This window comes from Peromyscus leucopus, chromosome 20 (assembly GCF_004664715.2).
Source record: "Peromyscus leucopus breed LL Stock chromosome 20, UCI_PerLeu_2.1, whole genome shotgun sequence".
Lineage (NCBI taxonomy): Eukaryota > Metazoa > Chordata > Mammalia > Rodentia > Cricetidae > Peromyscus > Peromyscus leucopus.
Genome location: NC_051080.1, coordinates 39,258,261 through 39,277,986, shown reverse-complemented (window position 1 = coordinate 39,277,986; position 19,726 = coordinate 39,258,261). Strand labels below are relative to the sequence as shown.

General features: G+C 44.7%; 1 protein-coding gene across 1 annotated transcript; it reads right to left on the bottom strand.

The window, feature by feature from the left end:
• Window positions 1-1,598: 1,598 nt before the first annotated feature.
• On the bottom strand, window positions 1,599-18,451 carry Wbp2nl (WBP2 N-terminal like). Its single transcript, XM_028871286.2, has 6 exons — window positions 18,351-18,451; window positions 10,745-10,853; window positions 10,349-10,490; window positions 10,096-10,188; window positions 7,656-7,760; window positions 1,599-3,730 (listed from the first exon to the last, which is right to left on the bottom strand). The coding sequence occupies exons 1-6, from the start codon at window positions 18,410-18,412 to the stop codon at window positions 3,225-3,227; spliced, it is 1,017 nt and encodes a 338-aa protein (XP_028727119.1). The 5' UTR covers window positions 18,413-18,451; the 3' UTR covers window positions 1,599-3,224.
• Window positions 18,452-19,726: the final 1,275 nt, after the last annotated feature.

The following is a 19,726-nucleotide window of genomic DNA, read 5'->3' as shown; positions in this document are numbered from 1 at the left end:
CTGCACGCCGCCATGCTCCCAGTCATGATAATGGACTGAACCTCTGAACTGTAAGATACCACCTCAATTAAATATTTTCTTTGTAAGAGAATGTCAAGTTGTCTTTTCACGGCAATAAGAACAATAACTAAGACAATGTCCTATAGAAAGAGATGAATCTGAAGAGGAGAAGGCCATGAAGAACATACTGTCATACTACTTGCCACCTGGGGACATGGTGTTGTCAGGTTCTAGGCTGTTGCCAAAGGCCATGTCTGGGTCTGTGAACCTACTACAGCCATGGTGGTGTAGATGTCTTTGGCCTGTTACCACTGAGGGCCCTGAAGAGTCCTGGGGTCAGGGCTACCACACATGGCCAAGTAGTGCCTGAAGGCCAAGCCACAGATGGGATTATCCCTATCTGGTTGGCCTGGGTTGTCACCCAGGGCCATGAAGTCCTCCAGACTTAAGCTGCAGCCAGGGGCCATTGGTGGGTCTGTGGCCCTGCTACAGCCAGGGTCTCTGTTGATGTTCATGGCACCTGTCAACATCAGGGGTCATGTGGATGCTCAGAATCTGGGCCCTCACCTGGGGCCATATTAGGGCCTGAGGACTACCCTGAAGCCAGAGTGATACCAACCTGGGACCATTGTGCCATCTGGCTCTGGGCTGCTTCCAAGGACCATGTCTGGGTCCATGGTCCCACAGCAGCCCGGGTCTACATTGGTGTCTGTGGCCTGTGGTACCACCAAATGCTACACAGATGCCTGGAGTCTAACCTGTGGCTATGTTGGCGCCCAAGGACTGTGTTACCACTGGGGCCATGCTGGTCTGGGTGGCTTGTGCCACCAATGGGGCTATAGTGAGGTCTTGGCCTGAGCTGATGCTGAAGGCTATGTCTGAGTCCATGTTCCTGATACAGCCGGGGTCTGTGATGAAGTCTACTGCCCATATTGCCATGGGGGGTGGGTCATCGGAACCATGCATGTTGAAATTGGAGGGCTGCATTGAGTTGGTCCTGCCCCTCACTGTCCCTGGGAGGGCTGGCCCTGCCTCTTGCTGTTCACTGGCAGCAGGAGAGCTGACCCTGCACCGGAAGAGATGGTCCTAACTCTCATCATGGGCACAGGAGAAGTGGCCCTGTCCCTCACTGGAGGGTGGTGGCCCCAGTGGCCCGACCAACGAGCTCAGGTACCACCTATACCCACATCTTGAGCCTTGGATTGGCCTACCCTAACATTTACCCCATCTATGACCTACTGGAGCATGGGAAGGGACTAGTCCTGTGGAACAATAACCACAGGATCTGCATGACTTGGGGCAATATTGGATATCCAAGAGGAGTTATAGTGAGGGTCTATGCTTGCTGCCATGATGGTCATGGACTCTGACCTCTGAAGGTGGAAGTCCCAAAAGTGTCTTGTTTAACAGATTGCCTTGGCCATGGTGTTTTATTGCAACAACAGAAAAGTAACTAAGACAAACAGGGTCTCACTGTGTTGTGCTAGATAGTTTTAAGTCAACTTGACACAAGTTAGTTATCTGAAAGGAGGGAACCTCAACTGAGAAAATGCCTCCACAAGATCTAGCTGTAGAGCCAGTCAGTGGTGGCACACGTCTTTAATTCCAGCACTCAGGAGGCAGAGGCAGGTAGATCTCTAATGAGGTGGAGAAGGCATCTCAGGGGTAGAGCAGTTGTGGTGTATGCGCGACCCTGAGTTCAATCCTCAGCAGTGCAGGACAAACCCATTCAGTGTTGGAAATGTTTTATTTCAGTCAACTCTCCCTACTACTACTTGAATTGCACATCCTTTTAAGTATTTTGTCATATATTTTATGACACAGTTATTGCTTCAGTTGGTAACTGGTAATTCGCGTTTTATACATTTCTTTCCTTTTAAAGTTAAAAAAGTGTGTACAGATGTGCACACCTATTTGTGCATGGGCATGAAGGGTCAGAGGTCAATGTTGGATGTATTCCCCAATAGCTCTCCACCTTATTTGAAATAAGGTCTCTGACCCAGGAGCTCACAGATTCAGCCTGATTGCTGGCCAGCAAGCCACAAGGATCTTGTCTCTGCACCCCCAGAACTGCAGTTACAGGTGTGTGCTTCTTATGAGTACTAATGATCAATGGCAGGCCCCATGCTTGTGACAAGCAGGTAAGCAACTGAGCCATCTCCCCTGATCCCTGCTTCTTTTCCCAGCTCTTTGCATATTCTGACTGTAGACTTAAAAGTTTTAATACACATGTAAGAAATTACTCCCTCCTAGCATGTTGCTTTGGACCTGTGATCTTTTCCCCTTATTGCTTTGTTTTGGTCTTAAAGGCTGCCTTCTCTATAACATCTACATACTTACTCTTCTAGTGTATGTATATGCTATAATTTATAAGATCCCTTCTCACCAGAAATTAAGGTTGTTCCATTTTGTCTCTAATATAAAGAATACTCTAAGAAACAACTGTGTCCAATGTGATGCTTTGATTTTGTTTTTGAGACAGGTTCTAATGTAGCCCACCCAGGCTGACATTTAACTCCCTACATAGCCAGAGATGATCTTGAACTTCTGAACCTTCTGCCTCTTCCTCTCAAGTGCTGGGATTACAGGCATGTGCGTCCATGCCTGGCACCTGCAATTTCAATTAATCAATTAATTTTGGTACTGGGGATTAAACCTAGGACCATCAGCATACTAGGTAAGCACACTACAACTGAGCTCTATCCCTAGCCCTTTTTAGTCTTTGAGACAAACTCTCACTAGGGTGCCCAGGCTGGCGTTGACTCTGCAGTCCAGGCAAGCCTTGAACTTGCCATCCTTCTGTGTCATCCTCTATGGCATCTGGTGTTATAAGCCTGCACAACCAGGCTCAGCTCTCAACATGATTATTTTAGCAGATCTTAGTATCTAGCAAATAGAGTATTATAAAGATTTTCTAATGCAGATGAGGAGAAAGGCAGGAGGCTTTTTTGCAAGCTCACACCAAGGTTATGTTTTAAAATGCATCCAATGCCAACCAAGCCATTAGGAAATTAGCCCTCTGGTGTTATTCCTCCTTTATCCAGCTAATCAAGAGTTGACACTGCTTCTAAAATCTTGGCATGGAGATCAAGCTTAGTTCTGCCCTATGACTGAACTTCCAAGGTGAGGGATCAACTACCTAGGATGGGTCTGGGATCATAAACCTAAGTGTTCTTTCTTGACATCGATGCTAGGGTGCAGTTTTGCTTGGTGAACTTCAAGGTTTACATCTTAGAAGAGGGAGAATGGGCTTGTGAAGATGAGGTAGAGGGAAAAGATGCCTGGAATCCAGGAGTCTGGGCTGCCACAGAAGTGGGGTGCCTTGCTTCAGACCTAGCAGGTGGAGCTTCGTGTGCTGCAGGTGAGGCACTGGATATAGGAGGTATGAACCTATGTCCTGAAGGAGAAGTCTCATAACTCATAGGTGGTGTTTCATAGCTAGGAGGTGGAGATCCAGATCCCACAGTTGTAGTTTCGTATCTGGGAGGTGGGACCTCATATCTGGGAGGTGGGACTTCGTATCTGGGAGGTGGGACTCCGTATCTGGGAGGTGGGACTCCGGAATCCATAGTGGGAGCTTCATATCCAGGAGGCAGGACTCCATAGCCCATAGGGGTAGCTCCATATACAGGAGGAGGGGCTCCATATCCCCTAGCTCCGTATCCAGGAGGCACGACATTATAACTGGGAGGTGGGGCTCCGTATCCCGTAGGTGGGACTCCATAGGCAACTGGAAATGGCAAAAAGGAAAAAAAAAATTGTTACCCTGTGAGCAAAGAATAACTGAAGAACACCAAAACACAATGCCTAGGGAAACACACGAGAATCCGGTTGTGCTAAAACCTTTTCTTTGGCCATCGGCAGAGGAAAGGCTTAGCTTTCTTCCGGTGAGGCGATCCAAATTACCTGGAAACAGCCTCTGGTCATCACTTAGAGTTGTGCAGATACATAGTTTATTTGTTAAAGTTTGTTCTGTTTATGAAAACACCCTCAGTGAGGAGGATACTTTGGAGGGAATTATAACTATAACTAAAAGGGAAAACGTGGTTTTTAAAGGAGGGGTGGCTCTGGAGAGATGGCTCAGTAGTTAAAAGCACTGGCTGCTCTTTCAGAGGACCCAGGTTCAATGACCAGCACCCACATGACACAACCATTTGTAAATTCCACCTCCCCTCCCTCACCTCCTCACAGATCTTCCCACCTCCTTCCATACTTCATGTTCTCTCCCTCTTCCTCCCCCTAAACTCATAAAATAAAAACAAAGAAACAAACAAAAACCGTTTGGTGTTGACCTGCTACTACTGGGCACAGGGTGTGCCCTGGAGTGTGGTTGATAGCCCAGTGACGCTCCATTGGAGAAACTGATTCCCCTTTCCCAGAGGGTATTAGTTACAAATAGCACTTGGTGTCCACTTCCCCTTCTCCAGGCTGGGATTTTGTCTGGTTTGAACCTGTGAGGTCCTGTATGTGCTGTCTGTCTCTCTGTGTTGTGTGCATCAGTCCTGTGTGTCTAGAAGACACTTGGAATCATCTATCATCTCCGGCTCTTACAATCTTTCTACCTCCTTGCTGAATTCAAGGATAAAAAGAACAGTGGGAACTGTGGCACACATCTTTAATCCTGAGGCACAGGCAGGCAAATCTTTTCATTTGAAGCCAATTTTGTCTACATAGTAAGTTCTAGGTCAGCCCAGGCTATACAGTGAGATCCTGTCTCAAAAATAAAACAATAACAACCACAAAAAAAAAATTCAACAACAAAAATAAAAACAAAGGCCAGCAGGATGGCTCAGTAGATAAAGGTGTACCACCAAGCCTAACCACCTTCGTTCAATCCCGGGACCCACAGAGTGAAGGAGTGAACTGACTTCCACAAGTTGTCCTCTGACTTCCACATGCATGCCACAGCATGTACACACACACACACACACACACACACACACACACACACACACACACACACACACACAAACTGACACCCATAACCCCAGCACCAGGTAAGGCAAAGGCAAGGAGGACTGTCACAGTTCGAGACCAACCTGGCCTACATAATAAATTTCAAGCCAGACTAAACACATTGTGAGATTTTTGTCTTTAAACAAAATAAAAACTAGGTATGCTATTGGACACCTGTAATTCCAACACTTGGGAGTTAGATGCAGAAGAATCAGAAGTTCAAGGGTAGCCTCAGCTACACAGTGAGTTGGAGACCAGCCTGGGCTACTTGAGACCCTGTCTCAAACAATAACAACAAAACCTTTACTTTTAAAGTTTTCAGATATTGCATTACAGTAGCAGAGATCTAACACATAGAGAGATGGGAACTCTGGAAAAGAATCAACATTTCATTTTCTGCACCCTGAAGTTGGGGTCCAACATCAAAGGCTCTTTTTAAAAACAATATTTTTTTTTTGAGACAGGATTTTTCTATATTGCCCTGGCTATCCTGGAACTCATTATGTAGATCAGACTAGCCTTGAACTTTAAGAGATCCGGCTGCTTCTACCTCTGGAGTTTGAGTTTAAAGGCCTATGCCACCAGACTCAGCATTTTATTTATTTATTTATTTGTGTGCGTGCGTGCGTGCGTGCGTGCGTGTGTGTGTGTGTGTGTGTGTGTGTGTGTGTGTGTTCCATGAGTGAACTGGTTGGAAGAAAGCGTCAGATAGTCATCCTGGGGATGACTGCAGGAAGTTGTGAGCCACCCACTATGATGCCGGGAACTGAACTCCAATTTCCTGGATAAGCAGCAAGTACTCCTAACTACTGAGGCCCCTCCAACCTCCATAAAGGCTCTCTTGAAACTCGCTTCAGTTCATTTTCTCGTTACCGTGACTGCGTTCGGTGCATCATTAGCCCTTCAGACACTACAGTCTCATTTGGTCTCAAGTCTGACTTCAAGTGTGAAAACTGCTGATGGCCATTCCTAGTCTATAAATGTTCCTGGGACATGGATACCTGTAATCAATATGTGGCAGGATATGTATACATTTTTTTAAATCTTGGATTTCAAAAAGATCATTTTTAACACATCAGTAGCATTTATCTCAAAAATATCACAAATAAAAGGACTGCTCATGCTCTGTTGAGCAGGCCAGGTATTCACTGAAGCCTGCAACTTTATCCATCTAAGGAAAGCCAAATGTTAAAAGGCACAGGTCATGAAGCAGGGTGCAGCTGGAAGGCAGAGCAGGTGTGATGGCCGTGATAGTGTAAACTAAGATGAAGGAGGCAGAGCTACATTTTCTGCTCAGGCTCTAGGAGCTCTAAGCGAGCTCCTCACTCACAGGAGTTGCTTAGATGTGCTGCACTCATACATCACCGTCACAGTAAGTCTGAAACACCTCAGCACTCAGGAGGCTGACGCAGTGAGGTGCAGGCCAGCCCTGTCTCACGCACACAAAATTACAAGCAAACACATAGAACGTAATCTGAAATGCAAGTCCAATCGTTTGCTGGCTTGCTATTGGGTTTCAACCAGGAAACAAAGCCATGAAAGTCCCAAACCCTGGGGCTTCTCTCGAAGCAGACCTGAAACAAGGCTGTGGTGAACTGTCTTCAAGTCAAGGCATTCTTTTCTATGTCCTAGGGGGCATCTCTCCCTACTTTGGCATGTCTGTGGGGCACACATGCTCCTCTCCCCACACCTCACCTTGAAATGTCTGTGGGGCACACATGCTCCTCTCCCCACACCTCACCTTGAAATGTCTGTGGGGCACACATGCTCCTCCCCACACCTCACCTTGGCATGTCTGTGGGCCACACATGCTCCTCTCCCCACACCTCACCTTGACATGTCTGTGGGCCACACATGCTCCTCTCCCCACACCTCACCTTGGCATGTCTGTGGGCCACACATGCTCCTCTCCCCACACCTCACCTTGACATGTCTGTGGGCCACACATGCTCCTCTCCCCACACCTCACCTGGGCATGTCTGTGGGCACACATGCTCCTCTCCCCACACCTCACCTTGAAATGTCTGTGGGGCACACATGCTCCTCTCCCCACACCTCACCTTGGCATGTCTGTGGGCACACATGCTCCTCTCCCCATACCTCACCTTGGCATGTCTGTGGGCCACACATGCTCCTCTCCCCACACCTCACCTTGACATGTCTGTGGGCCACACATGCTCCTCTCCCCACACCTCACCTTGGCATGTCTGTGGGCACACATGCTCCTCTCCCCACACCTCACCTTGACATGTCTGTGGGCCACACATGCTCCTCTCCCCACACCTCACCTTGGCATGTCTGTGGGCCACACATGCTCCTCTCCCCACACCTCACCTTGGCATGTCTGTGGGCCACACATGCTCCTCCCCACACCTCACCTGGGCATGCCTGTGGGCCACACATGCTCCTCTCCCCACACCTCACCTTGGCATGTCTGTGGGCCACACATGCTCCTCTCCCCACACCTCACCTTGGCATGTCTGTGGGCACACATGCTCCTCTCCCCACACCTCACCTGGGCATGTCTGTGGGCCACACATGCTCCTCTCCCCACACCTCACCTGGGCATGTCTGTGGGCCACACATGCTCCTCTCCCCACACCTCACCTTGGCATGTCTGTGGGCCACACATGCTCCTCTCCCCACACCTCACCTGGGCATGCCTGTGGGTCACACATGCTCCTCTCCCCATACCTCACCTTGGCATGTCTGTGGGCCACACATGCTCCTCTGCCCAGCTATGACAAAAATTCCTAGAGGGTGCATCCAGAAACTTGGAACTATGAGTGGAAATCCTTGGGCAGCTGAGAAGACAATATGGCAAAATAAGAACTCTTTATTGTTTTAAATTCAATATATAAGTAGCTATGAACTGAATAATTAACAGTATTAACTATCACCTTACATGTGAGCCAACAATACTCTTGTTGCCAAGTAAAAATACATGTGGCCTTTTTCTTAAACCACATACTTCTTCAGAGCAGAAATTCTGTCTTTTGGGGCTGGAGAGATGGCTCAGAGGTTAAGAGCACTGACTGCTCTTCCAGAGGTCCTGAGTTCAATTCCCAGCAACCACATGGTGGCTCACAACCATCTGTAATGAGATCTGGTGCCCTCTTCTGGCCTGCAGTCACATATGCTGTATACATAATTAAATAAATAAATAAATCTAAAAAAAAAAAAGAAAAAGAAAGAAAGAAATTCTGTCTTTTGCCTGTGGCTATTTAGGACCTAATATAGTACTTACTATACAATCATCACTTGGTTTTCCAGCTATCAAGTAAGCATAATATTAGTATATATATCATAAGGGGTTTCTCTCTCTCTCTCTCTTTTTTTTTTTTGGTTTTTCAAGATAGGGTTTTTCTGTGTATTCCTGGCTGCCCTGGAACTCACTCTGTAGACCAGGCTGGCCTCGAACTCAAAGATCCACCTACCTCTGCCTCCCAAGTGCTGGGATCAAAGGCGTGCGCCACCACTGCCCGGCTACATCATAAGGTTTTATGAACATTCAACCAATGGTTGTGAAGGGCTTAGACCACTATCCAGCACAGAAACATTTAAAAGCACTAACTAAATTACATGTTTTTAAATGGAACTCATTTACTTTCAGACTTACACTGATATGGCTCTTGACCATGATATAGTATCACAGTTCATTCACTAACCTAGACATTTATACTCTTCCATTGAATCTGGGCACCATATTCAATGCTTCCACTAAAGCAGATATATACCTATCTGCAAATGGCCATCTTTCCTGGGCTGCATTTTCAACATCTAGACTGGGGTTGAGGTGGACAACGGAAGGGAAAGGGAAAGGGCCTTCCTGAAGAGCACAATGACAGCTCAAGAGAAGAGTGGATACGGCCCAGAGTGCGGGCTGACGGAATTGGAAAGAAGTGTGAGCGGCATGAAGTGAAGCTAGGCTGGATAGACAGACAGACAGCATAAATGAGCATCTCAGTCACAGAAAGCATTCTCTGGTACAGCCATTAGGTCGGCATTGTAGGGAAGTAGGTGTCCCTACTCCCCTCTCAGGGACAGTAGGAGCACACAGAAGGGAAGCAGATCAAAATGCAGGGGACAGAGCCCTCCCCAGGGGAGGCTCGGGGAGCTGGAGGACGTGCTTTGCACAAACAGTGACAGGAGTACAGAAAGCATGGACCGACACTGGCTCCTCTGGGCTCTTCAAGCCTGAGACCATTCCCATAGGCCCCTACCGGGATTACCTGCCCTCTGTGGTGGGGTATTGTATTCCCCAAAATATTGTGTACCCTAATAAACCTATCTGGGGTCAGAGAACAGAAAAGCCACTGGATACTTAGGATAGGCAGTGGTAGCACACGCCTTTAATCCTAGCATTCCAGAGGCAGAAATCCATCTGTTCAAGGATACAACCAAGCATGGTGACTCACGCCTTTAATCCCAAGAAGCAGCCTTTAATCCCAGGGAGTGATGGCAGATAGCAGAAAGATATATAAGGCGTGAAGACCAGGAACTAGCAGCATTTGGCTGGTTAAGCATTTGGCTGGTTAAGCTTTTAGGTTTTGAGCAGCACAGTTCAGCTAGGAGACATTGGGATGAGGACACAGAAGCTTCCAGTCTGAGGAAACAAGATCAGCTGAGAAGCTGGCCAGGTGAGGTTAGCTGTGGCTTGTTCTGTCTCTCTGACCTTCCAGTGTTCACCCCAATACTTGGCTCCAGGTTTGTTTTATTAATAAGAACTTTTAAGATTCCTGCTACAGCCCTCCATCGTGCTGTTCATATAAACACTGAGTTTCTGGGCTGCATGCTGGTGCTGCTCCATCAGAGCGAGCACAGCCCACCGGATCCCAGCCTTTAGTACATGCGTGTGTCTGTTCACTCCCAAGTCGATCCAGTCCAGCTTCCAGGACCAAGATATGCTGGAGGCAGTTAGCCATGTAGGTAACTGAGCACAGGCTCCCAGCTACTCCAGGACAGGATGAGGTAGATAAGCACACAGTGTGGATCTGACACATAATAGTAAACTCAGGAGATGCTTGTTGAATTCACATAGAAATACCAAATGCCTGACCATAGGCTAGCCAGTCTCTGCTGAGTAATAGTACTGTTCCAACTCCTTAACCACTAAAGCATTTTCTGTTTATTACTCACCAGCATAGGCAGCTTTGGCCATCAGCTGGGCAAAGTCGATGGCACCTCCTTTCCTGAAGATCATTTTAAAAGTAGCCGATCCTTCCCAGCCACCTGGGGGCAGAAATGGCAATACTTACAAGCCCTGAGGAAGGCACCCTCAAACAAGCAGCTCAGCTTTGGTTTGAATTCTAACATGAAACAGGTCAGAATCTTAAACTCTCTAGAATCTTTATGGGGTATAAGGGAGGCACTTCTAAGCGGAAAAACCTACCATCTGGAGCTGCCTGGATTGTCCCTTTGATGTAGTTTGCTCCGAGGATTGGTTGTTCAACAGTGCAGTTACTCATTAGATGAAATGGCATCATAAAAGACAACATGGGGTCGTTGAGTGAACGTGAAGTCACAAAAATCACCTAAGTGAGGAAGGAAACTTTGAAAAAGGAATACAGAATTTGTCCATGGATAGAGGCTTGCAGAAGCAAGGCCAAGGTCACTTGGGTACTGTGACCTAACTGAAAAACATCACCTCTTTTCTTCCATACTTCTTCAAAATGAAAGTCTCAAAGTAAAAGTGTTTTTAAACACCTTAAAAGCCAATGTTTAACTTTTTCAGCTTTATGGAAAATAAATGTAAGCTAATCAGTCAATCAAGAAAAGTGTAAATTACCCGGTATGAGGTGAGAAAGAGCACCCCCCTTTTTGTACCACTGAAGAAGTTGGAGCCTGGCGGTGACTGAGGGAAGGAGAAGTCCACATCTGGAGACTTCTTCAAGACACTGCAGAAAGCAAGTCAGGCAGCACATGTTAAGAAGTACATAAACCAACACACACAGGGCTGGGGATGCAGCTCTAGACTAGAGCACCTGTCTAGAACATGCTAGGCCAAGTGTGATCCCCAACACCACCAAAGAAGACACCAAAATGGTACAAACAAAGGTGTCAGCCAATAAATACTAGCTGCTACTCTTATTTTAGGGAAATGAAATGGATTCAAGCAATATTATTCTTGGGCAATTTACTCCTATTCTTCCTTTTCAAAGGGATTTTGTTCAGACTGGAGCAATGGTTCATCAGTTAAGACCACTGGCTGCTCTTCCAGAGGACCCAGGTTTGATTCCCAGCACCCACACGGCAGCTCACAATAGTCTGTAAGTCCAGTTTCAGGAGATCTGATGCCCTCTATTGTGTGTAAAACATCCACACACACAATACTTCTTAAAATAAAATTATTTTACTTTTATTTATACATTTGTGTGTGTGTGTGTGTGTGTGTGTGTGTGTGTGTGTATGTTCACAGAGGCTAACAGAAGGCTTTGGATGCCCTGAAACTGAGTTACAGACTATTGTGAACTGACTAACATGGGTGCTGGGAACCAAATTTGGGTCCTCTAGAAGAGCCAGAAGTGCTCTTAACCATTGAGTCATCTCTTCAGCCCCTCTTCTCCTTTTTTATGACTGGATTTTCTGTCTTCTCAAACTTGCTTCTAGTCTCAATGTCTGTCACTAATTCTTAAATTTCTTGTGCAATAACCAGGAAGAACTGGGCTCTTGGGATGTTTAGCTGGTAAAGAAAGCAAAGCACAGATAGATACTTCCACTCCCCCCACCCTGCCCCCCTCCAGCCCACACATTACTCTGGCTTCACTCTGAATAGACAATTTGTGTCCTCTTCACTCAGAGAATCTAGGTGTTTTTTGAGTTTATTTGTTCAATGTCCTCCCTGATGATTATTAGAGATAACTGCTTCACTACTATAGCTCTAGCAAGGTGTAAGTTACTAAATATTTATTTTAAGAAAATGAAGAAGGTAAAAGGAACAGAGAACATAATGCAAGTAACAGACGACATGTACCATCTAAATGGCACAAAAATGTCCAGTAATTTAACAGGAGGGATGTTATGGTGGAAACAACTATGAAAGATCTCATAGAAAGGATCAGCTAGAGCTGATTCTTAAGCAATAGGTAGTGTCTAAATAGGCAGAGGTAATGGAGCAGGAACAGTTCAAATGGGGTTCAATAGCATTAATACACATGGAGATGCAGATAATGGAAAGCAAATTGCCTACTTGGAAGGAGATGGGCCACATGGATGAACACAGCATGAGTAACATTAGAACAGCGAGACCGAGGTGGGAAGCCATGTGGGATTTGAGCTTGGGAACCCAGTGACAGGCAAGAAGGATGGCAAGCTCTAGATTGTTCAGCAGGGAAGTTACATGACTGAGGAAGGGGTGATACAGTGGAAGGATCAGTTTAAGATCATAAAATAATAATTATACATTTATAGTGATAGTGGTAATATATAAAACTGTAATTTGTGACAGTAAAGTTTGGGGAGTGGGCAGAGCTACATAGGACAAAAGATGTTGTATATTATTGAAAGTAAGTTGGTACTGATTTGAGTTCTATTACTGTAAATTAAGATGTTAAATATAATCAACAGGTCAAATATAAAGAAAATCACTAAAATATATCCAAAAAAGAAATGAGGATGGAATTAATGGTATACTAGGAAAACTCTCAGATACAACAGGCAGTAGTGAAGAAGTTAAGTAACACAGAAGACAGAAATGTATAGAAAACAAATAGCAACATTGCAGATGTTAAGTCCTTTAACAATTTCATTAAATATAAATGAATTAAACTCTCTAACCACCTGCTGGGCATGGTAGTACATGCCTGACCCCAGAACTTGGGAAGCTGAGGCAAGAGGATAGAGTTCATGAGGGCTAAGAAGATGCCTCAGTGGATAAGAGCATTTTTTGTGAAAGCAACAAGAACTGAGTTTAAATCTCCAGCATCCACTCGAAATATAGGAATAGCCACATGCACCTATAACCCCAGCATTGGGGAGAAGAGACAGGCAGATCACAGTTCACTCATTCACTGCTCTAGCTGAAACAGTGAGCATCAGGTTCGGTGAGAGATCCTGCCTCAGAAAATGAGGAGAGTGAAGAGGATACCCACTGTACTCCTCACAGAAATACATGCATACACATCCACTATACTTACAGCCCAAACACTCACAAACATGCATACAGTTCAAGGCTTTCATCCTCAGCTAATATAGTGATCCACTGGGTTCTGTAGTGAAATCCTGTCTCAAAAACAAACAAACAAACAAAAAAAAAAAACAGTGCTAGAGAGATGGCTGAGTTGTTAAGAGCACTAACTGCTCTTGGAGGCAACTTAGGTTGGATTAGTGGTTCACAACCATCTGTAATTACAGTCCAAGGGATTCTATATCTTCTGACCTCCACAGACATTACACACACATGTACAGATACACATGCAGGCAAAACACCCATACAAAATGAAAATAAATCTCAAAAAAATAAAAATGTCTTAGAGTTTTATTGCTATGAAGAGACACCATGACCATGGCAACTCTTATAAAGGAAAGAATTTAGTTGGGGCTGGCTTACAGTTCAGAGGTTTAGTCCATTGTCATCATGGTGGGAAACATGGCAGCACATAGGCAGACGTGGTGCTAGAGAAGGAGCTGAGAGTTCTAGATCTGGATCAACGGACAGCAGAAAGAGAGAGTGACACTGAGCTGGGCTTGAGCTTCTAAAACTCCAAAGCCCACCCCCAGTGACACACTTCCTCCAACAAGGCCACACTTCCTAATAGTGCTACTCCCTATGGCCTATGGGGGCCATTTTCATTCAAACCACCACAAAACACAAAAATTCTCACATAAACCAATCAAAAATTAATAAAGCTTTTATAATGGGACCAACAACATTAGTGTGATAGTTATTGTTTTCCTACTCTTATTAAAATTAATTCAAGATTAATTACTGACAAGTCTTGATTTTTAGTATAACTTAAGTATCTCTCTCTCTCTCTCTCTCTCTCTCTCTCTCTCTCTCTCTCTCTTTTTTTCTTGGTTTTTTTGAGACAGGGTTTCTGTGTAGCTTTTGATGCCTGTCCTGAAACTCACTTTGTAGAGCAGGCTGGCCTCAAACTCACAGAGATTCACATGCCTCTGCCTCCCAAATTCTGGGATTAAAGGCATGCACTACCACTATCCAGCTTGAGTATCTTTTTTTTTTTCTTTTTTCTTTTTTTTTTTTTTAGTATCTCTTAATGAACTATTTAGGGTCTGAACAGTTTTTGGGTTTTGGAATAGTTGCATATATAAGAGATTTGGGAGCAATGAGACCCAAGTCTCAATGTGACATTCATTAGTTTCATATATACCTTACACATATAACCTGAAGGTAACTTCATATGATATTTTAAACAATGTTATACATAAAATAAAGTATTATGGAGTGAAATTTTCCAGATGAATTATTTGGTAGTACTCAAAGATTTTGTTGTTGTTGTTTTTTTATTTTTATTTTTTTTATTTTTTTTTTTTTTTTTTTTTTTAAATTTTTTTTTTTTTTTTTTTTAGTTGCTCAAGACAGAGTCCACCTGCCTCTGTCTGACTATGTGCACCACATGCTCTTGTGTTGTTCTGGACAGTCTCTATGTGAAGCTTGGCTATCCTGCTTTTCTGTAGACCAGGCTGAAAGGTTTTGTTTTTGAGACAGAGGTCTGGCTATATAGCTCAAGCTGTCCTGGAACTCACAATCCTCTTACATCAACCTGAGTGCTGCAATTTTCAAGGTAGTTTTACCTTTAGATATGTACCGCCACACCCAGAATAATTGTTTTTAATTATTGAAAACAATTATTAATTAACTCCTCCTCTCCTCTCATGTGCCCTCTGTGGGAGGTGGGGGAGAGAAAAGGGTGGTATAAGCATGTCTGCAGGTACCTTTAGAGGACAGACCCCTCTGGAGCTGGAGTTACAGGCAGCTGTGCTCCATCTAGTGTAGGTTCTGGGAACTGAACTTGGGTCTTCTAGCAGAACAGGATATACTTTTAACAGATGAGCCATGTCTCCAACCCAATCACACCTGAATTTAGTGGAGCATTTTAGATTTTGGATTTTTAGATCAGGGATGTTCAATGTGTACTGGACAAAAACAAGATAGAAACATAACACTTTAAAGTTCTTAAAATGTTTTCTATGAACCATTTTTTTTTAAAAAAACTATTTAAAAAAAAAAACTATTATCTCTAATTTTTGGCCAGCTGAACTTTGTATTCCACAAGACCTTTGTCTTAATGATACTAACACAGTTACAACACCAGACCCTAAGTCCTCCTTTATCCTTGGCCATCTTGAATCTGATATTGAGGGGCCTTTGCCCTGGTTTTCCATTCATCTTCTTTGGTTTGGTTTGTTGGGATACCTTGGCCTGACTCAGCAGGATCTTCCCTTCATATCAACTTCTATGCTTTCTTTTGCTCCTTTTTGGAGACTGACGTGCTTCAAGCATATTTCTAGGACAGAAATGACCTGAAGGTCCCCTTCTTCCACAGTCCCTAACTGATTTTCAAAGTAGTTTCACCCTCAAATGAACTCAGCTACTGCTCTACTGTTGACAACAATGCTTACCTTTATCACTTCATCAAATAACTGCTTGTTTATTGCTCTGCTGTCACTTTTATCCAAAAGTCTGGTAAACACACTTCCTTTACAGTTCTTAGTATCTTTGTCATTCAATGTGGTCACCTTCACAATTTACTACACTTGGAAAACAATACCCAGTACGCTTTCGTTGGCTGAAAGGGCAAATCGGATGCATACAATGTGCTATTACTGGAAACCAAGTCACTACCGTTCTTCACATGGGGTAGGATAGGACACCAAAACAGAGTCTCAGCCCGGGCTCTTCCTTGCCTCCCACAGCATCCTTGGCATCACAGGTAAGGCACAGAGTCAGGTGGTACCAGCTTCAAAGACACATTGTGATAGACTGGTAAAGATACATTTTCAAGCAAGGTCTGGCAAGATGGCTCCATGAGTAAAGGCACTTGCCACTGAGCCTGGTGAGCTAAGTTTTATTTAACCCTGGGACCCACATGGTTGTCCTATGACCTCTATATGTGCTGTGGCATGTGCACATATACACATGTAATTTTAATTTTTTTAAGAATTCCAAATAGTATCACTTATAAATGAGGGGAAAGCCTAAGAATAGTTCACATTGAGAATTAAGCAAAGATTTATGCACACTGGAGTATCAGCCATTGACAGTAATGATGTAGATATGGGTACTGGAAACTGCCCCAATATACTGGCAAATGAGGAAAATTAGTTAGAAAGCTGGTGGGAGGATGAAACAAGTGTGAGTTTCCTAGGGAGAAGTGCAGAGAAAGCCACACTAAGATGCAAAAACTACTGGAATTTGGGTAATTTTCCCCCTGATTTTCCTATTGGACATCAAGTATTATGTGCCCATTTTTTTTAAGTGGATGAAATAAAGCAATTTAATCTTTTCCATTTTTACAACACACCCTGGCCCATACATACATTTATGACCTCTCAGCCATGATGACAAACTCTCTACAAGCCAGGTATGGCAGCACACATCTGTAATCCCAGCAGACTTGCATCACCACATCTGGCTTCAATAGAGCATTTTAGGTTTTTAATTAGGTCTGTTCAACATGTACTATACCAAGGCAAGACACAGACAAGACACTCTAACTCTAATCACTAAATTCTTCCTCATCACTAAAATATGTGCTCCCCCCACCCTTTGTAACTTATTTTCCTCATTTAAAAATACATTGGGGGCGTGTGGCGCACGCTTTATCAGCACTCGGAGCAGAGGCAGGCGATCTCTGCTGGCTACCAGTGATTCAGAAAGCGCAAAGCTACACAGAGAAACCTGTTCGAAAAACAAAAAAAAAAAAAAAAAAAAAAAAAAAAAAAAAAAAAAAAAAATACATTGGGGATGCTTTTTAATGTCAGTATCTATATTATTACTGTCAATGGTTGGTATTCCACTGTAAATAAACCCTTGCTCAAACCCAAATCTGAGACATTCTGGGATGTTTTGTTGTATTTGTTTAATTACTACAAACACTCACTGGGAGGCTGAGGCATAAAAAAATCACAAGTTAAATAGCTAAATAAATAAATAAATAGCAAGACTTAAGTCTCAACACACTCAACACACCACGGATTGTAACTAGACTCTCAAATGTGTATCGTAACTGTAAGGAAAACTAAAAAATAGAGCCAATCCGCAAACATCCCCCCCCCCAACTATTTCCTTACAACAGTTTGTATCTGGGAAAGCCTGATAACCAATAGGGTCTTTGATAGAGAGAAAGCAGAAAACACTTTTCTAAAGGATAGCAAGAGAAATGGATGCATGTAATTTCAAACCCAAATCCAGGCTTTCCCATATGCACTTAAAATGATTCTGAGCAAATTATTTCTAATATTCCTACCTGTGAAATGAGAAAAATAGTCCTGATCCTCATTGCAGACACAGCAATTAGAAGCACAAAGAGCAATACTTGCCATAATTAGCTGTTCAATGAAAACTATCAGTGCATATTTAAGAGCACAGATTCTAAAACTTTAAAGAAACAAACAAAAAAATCAAGATTTTTCTTTTCTTTCCTTTTTTGAGACAGGGTCTTTCTACTATACAGCTCTGGCTGTGCTAGAACTTGCTGTGTAGACCAGCCTGGCCTCGAACTGACCTCGGGGTTCTATTAGAGCACGGCACTGAATTTGAGTCTCACTGCCAGGTGGGAAACAAAGGAAAAATCAGCAGAGATTATCCAGAGGAGGTGGAGACAGAATGTAAGGAAAAGTGGGTGAGGGGCTGACTAAGGAAGGGATTGGGGTCAAGGTCTTGAGTTTGCCTGGAGATAGGCTTCTCCTGACGGAAGCCACCCTACAAGCCTCAGCCGGTAGTAAGAGGGCGCCATTCTTCCTGGACACCTCTACTCCCAGGCTGAAGCAACAAGAAAAGGGAGCTTTGGGGGAAATTCTGAGAAAGGCCTCGACATTTCGGGATCTTTCTACAGTCATCTACACTCCACATCCTAGCCCCAATTCTTCCAATTCTCCTACCCCGGGTCATGCGAGCTGCACCCAGGGCCCTCAGGGTGACGGTCACCCCGTAAAGTCGCACACAGTGGATGCCAAGGGCCAACCTCACCCGCTCTTCACACTCCCCTCGCTCAGGCCTTTCGAGGATGCTCGTGCGCCCCGCGCATGCGCCTAAGACCCCCCGCCAATGCCCGCGACGGCGCATGCCCTCAAACGTCAGGGGCGGAGCTCAGAGGAACGCGGCCGGAAAGGGCGGGAAAGTCCTCGATTGGCGGAGGGCTTCCTAGCGCGCAAGTCTACCCCTGAGCATCTCTTCCCTCCCTCAACAGCAGCCTGGAAGTCCCCTCAGGCACCTTTCGCCATGAGGGATGAGGGCCTCGCGGCGGTCCGCCGAATGGTTCTGGTTCACCGCCATCTTGCTCCTGGTCCCCTCCCGCCACCGCCCCGCCCTTCAAATGGGAAGGGGGCGGGGCCTGCAAAAGCAGGGGGCGGGGCCCTGAGGAGAGGGCGGAGATTATGGCGCAGAAACCTGGAGTTGAGTGGACAGCTGTCACAAGAGGAACTGCTGGAGTCAGGGGCCAGAGAGCCCTGATGAGGGAGAGGGGCATGTTCGTGGAACTGGCTCCACCCCTAGAGCGGGGAGGGGCTGAAGGATGGGTGTGTAGATCTATCCTACAGTTTGTTGTGTAGACCTACTGCCAGGCCCCCCTTGGTCCTGCTAGGAGCTGGGGGGTTTAAAAAGCATCCATTAGTGCTGGAGAGATGGTTCAGAGGTTAAGAGCACTGGCTGCTCTTCCAGAGGTTCTGAGTTCAATTCCCAGAAACCACATGGTCGCTCACAACTGTCTGTAATGAGATCTGGCTCACTCTTCTGGCCTGCAGGTATACATGCAGACAGAATACTGTATGCATAATAAATAAATCTTAAAAAAAAAAAAAAGCATCCATTAGCCCCAAATCTCAGCCCAGATTACCATAAGCCAATCCAGATCAAGGGTCTACATTCCTCCATGCTTTTTTCCATCAAAAAAGGCCTAGAATCAGAACCAATGGTCTTGTGAGAGAACATCCAGAAAAAGTGAGCTAGGTCAGGAAGTGGACTGTGGATTTCAACCTTCAGTGGGTCCAATTCCAGGATCCACTGGGCCTTTGTAGGTGTGACGTTCATTGGATTACTGAAGACACTCTAGAGTATTAATATGCCAGTGAAGAAACAAAAATTGCCAAATAATCAGACATGTCATTCTAAGACATGTCCAGATTTCAGATTTTCTTTTTTTCTTTTTTTTTTTTTTTTTTTTTTTTTTTTTTTTTTTTTTTTTTTGGAGACAGGGTCTATGTAGCTCTGACTATCCTGGAACTTGCTGTGTAAACCAGGCTGACCTCAAACTCACAGAGGTCCTCCTGCCTCCGCCTTCCAAGTGCTGGGTTAAAGGTATGTGCCACCACATGTAGCACAGATCCTCTTTTTTTTTTTTTTTTTTTTTAAAGTTCAAGACTTACTAGAACTAAAAATTAAATTCAGTACTAGAGAGCAGAGGAGCAAACATCGGATCTAGCCTCTCCTGCCAGGATCAATGCAACTTTAAACAAGAAGATTGCTCTAGCATGGGTGGCACATGCCTTTAATCCCAGCACTCGGGAGGCAGAGGCAGGCGAATCTCTGTGAGTTCGAGGCCAGCCTGGTCTACAGAGTGAGATCCAGGACAGGTACCAAAGTTACACAGAG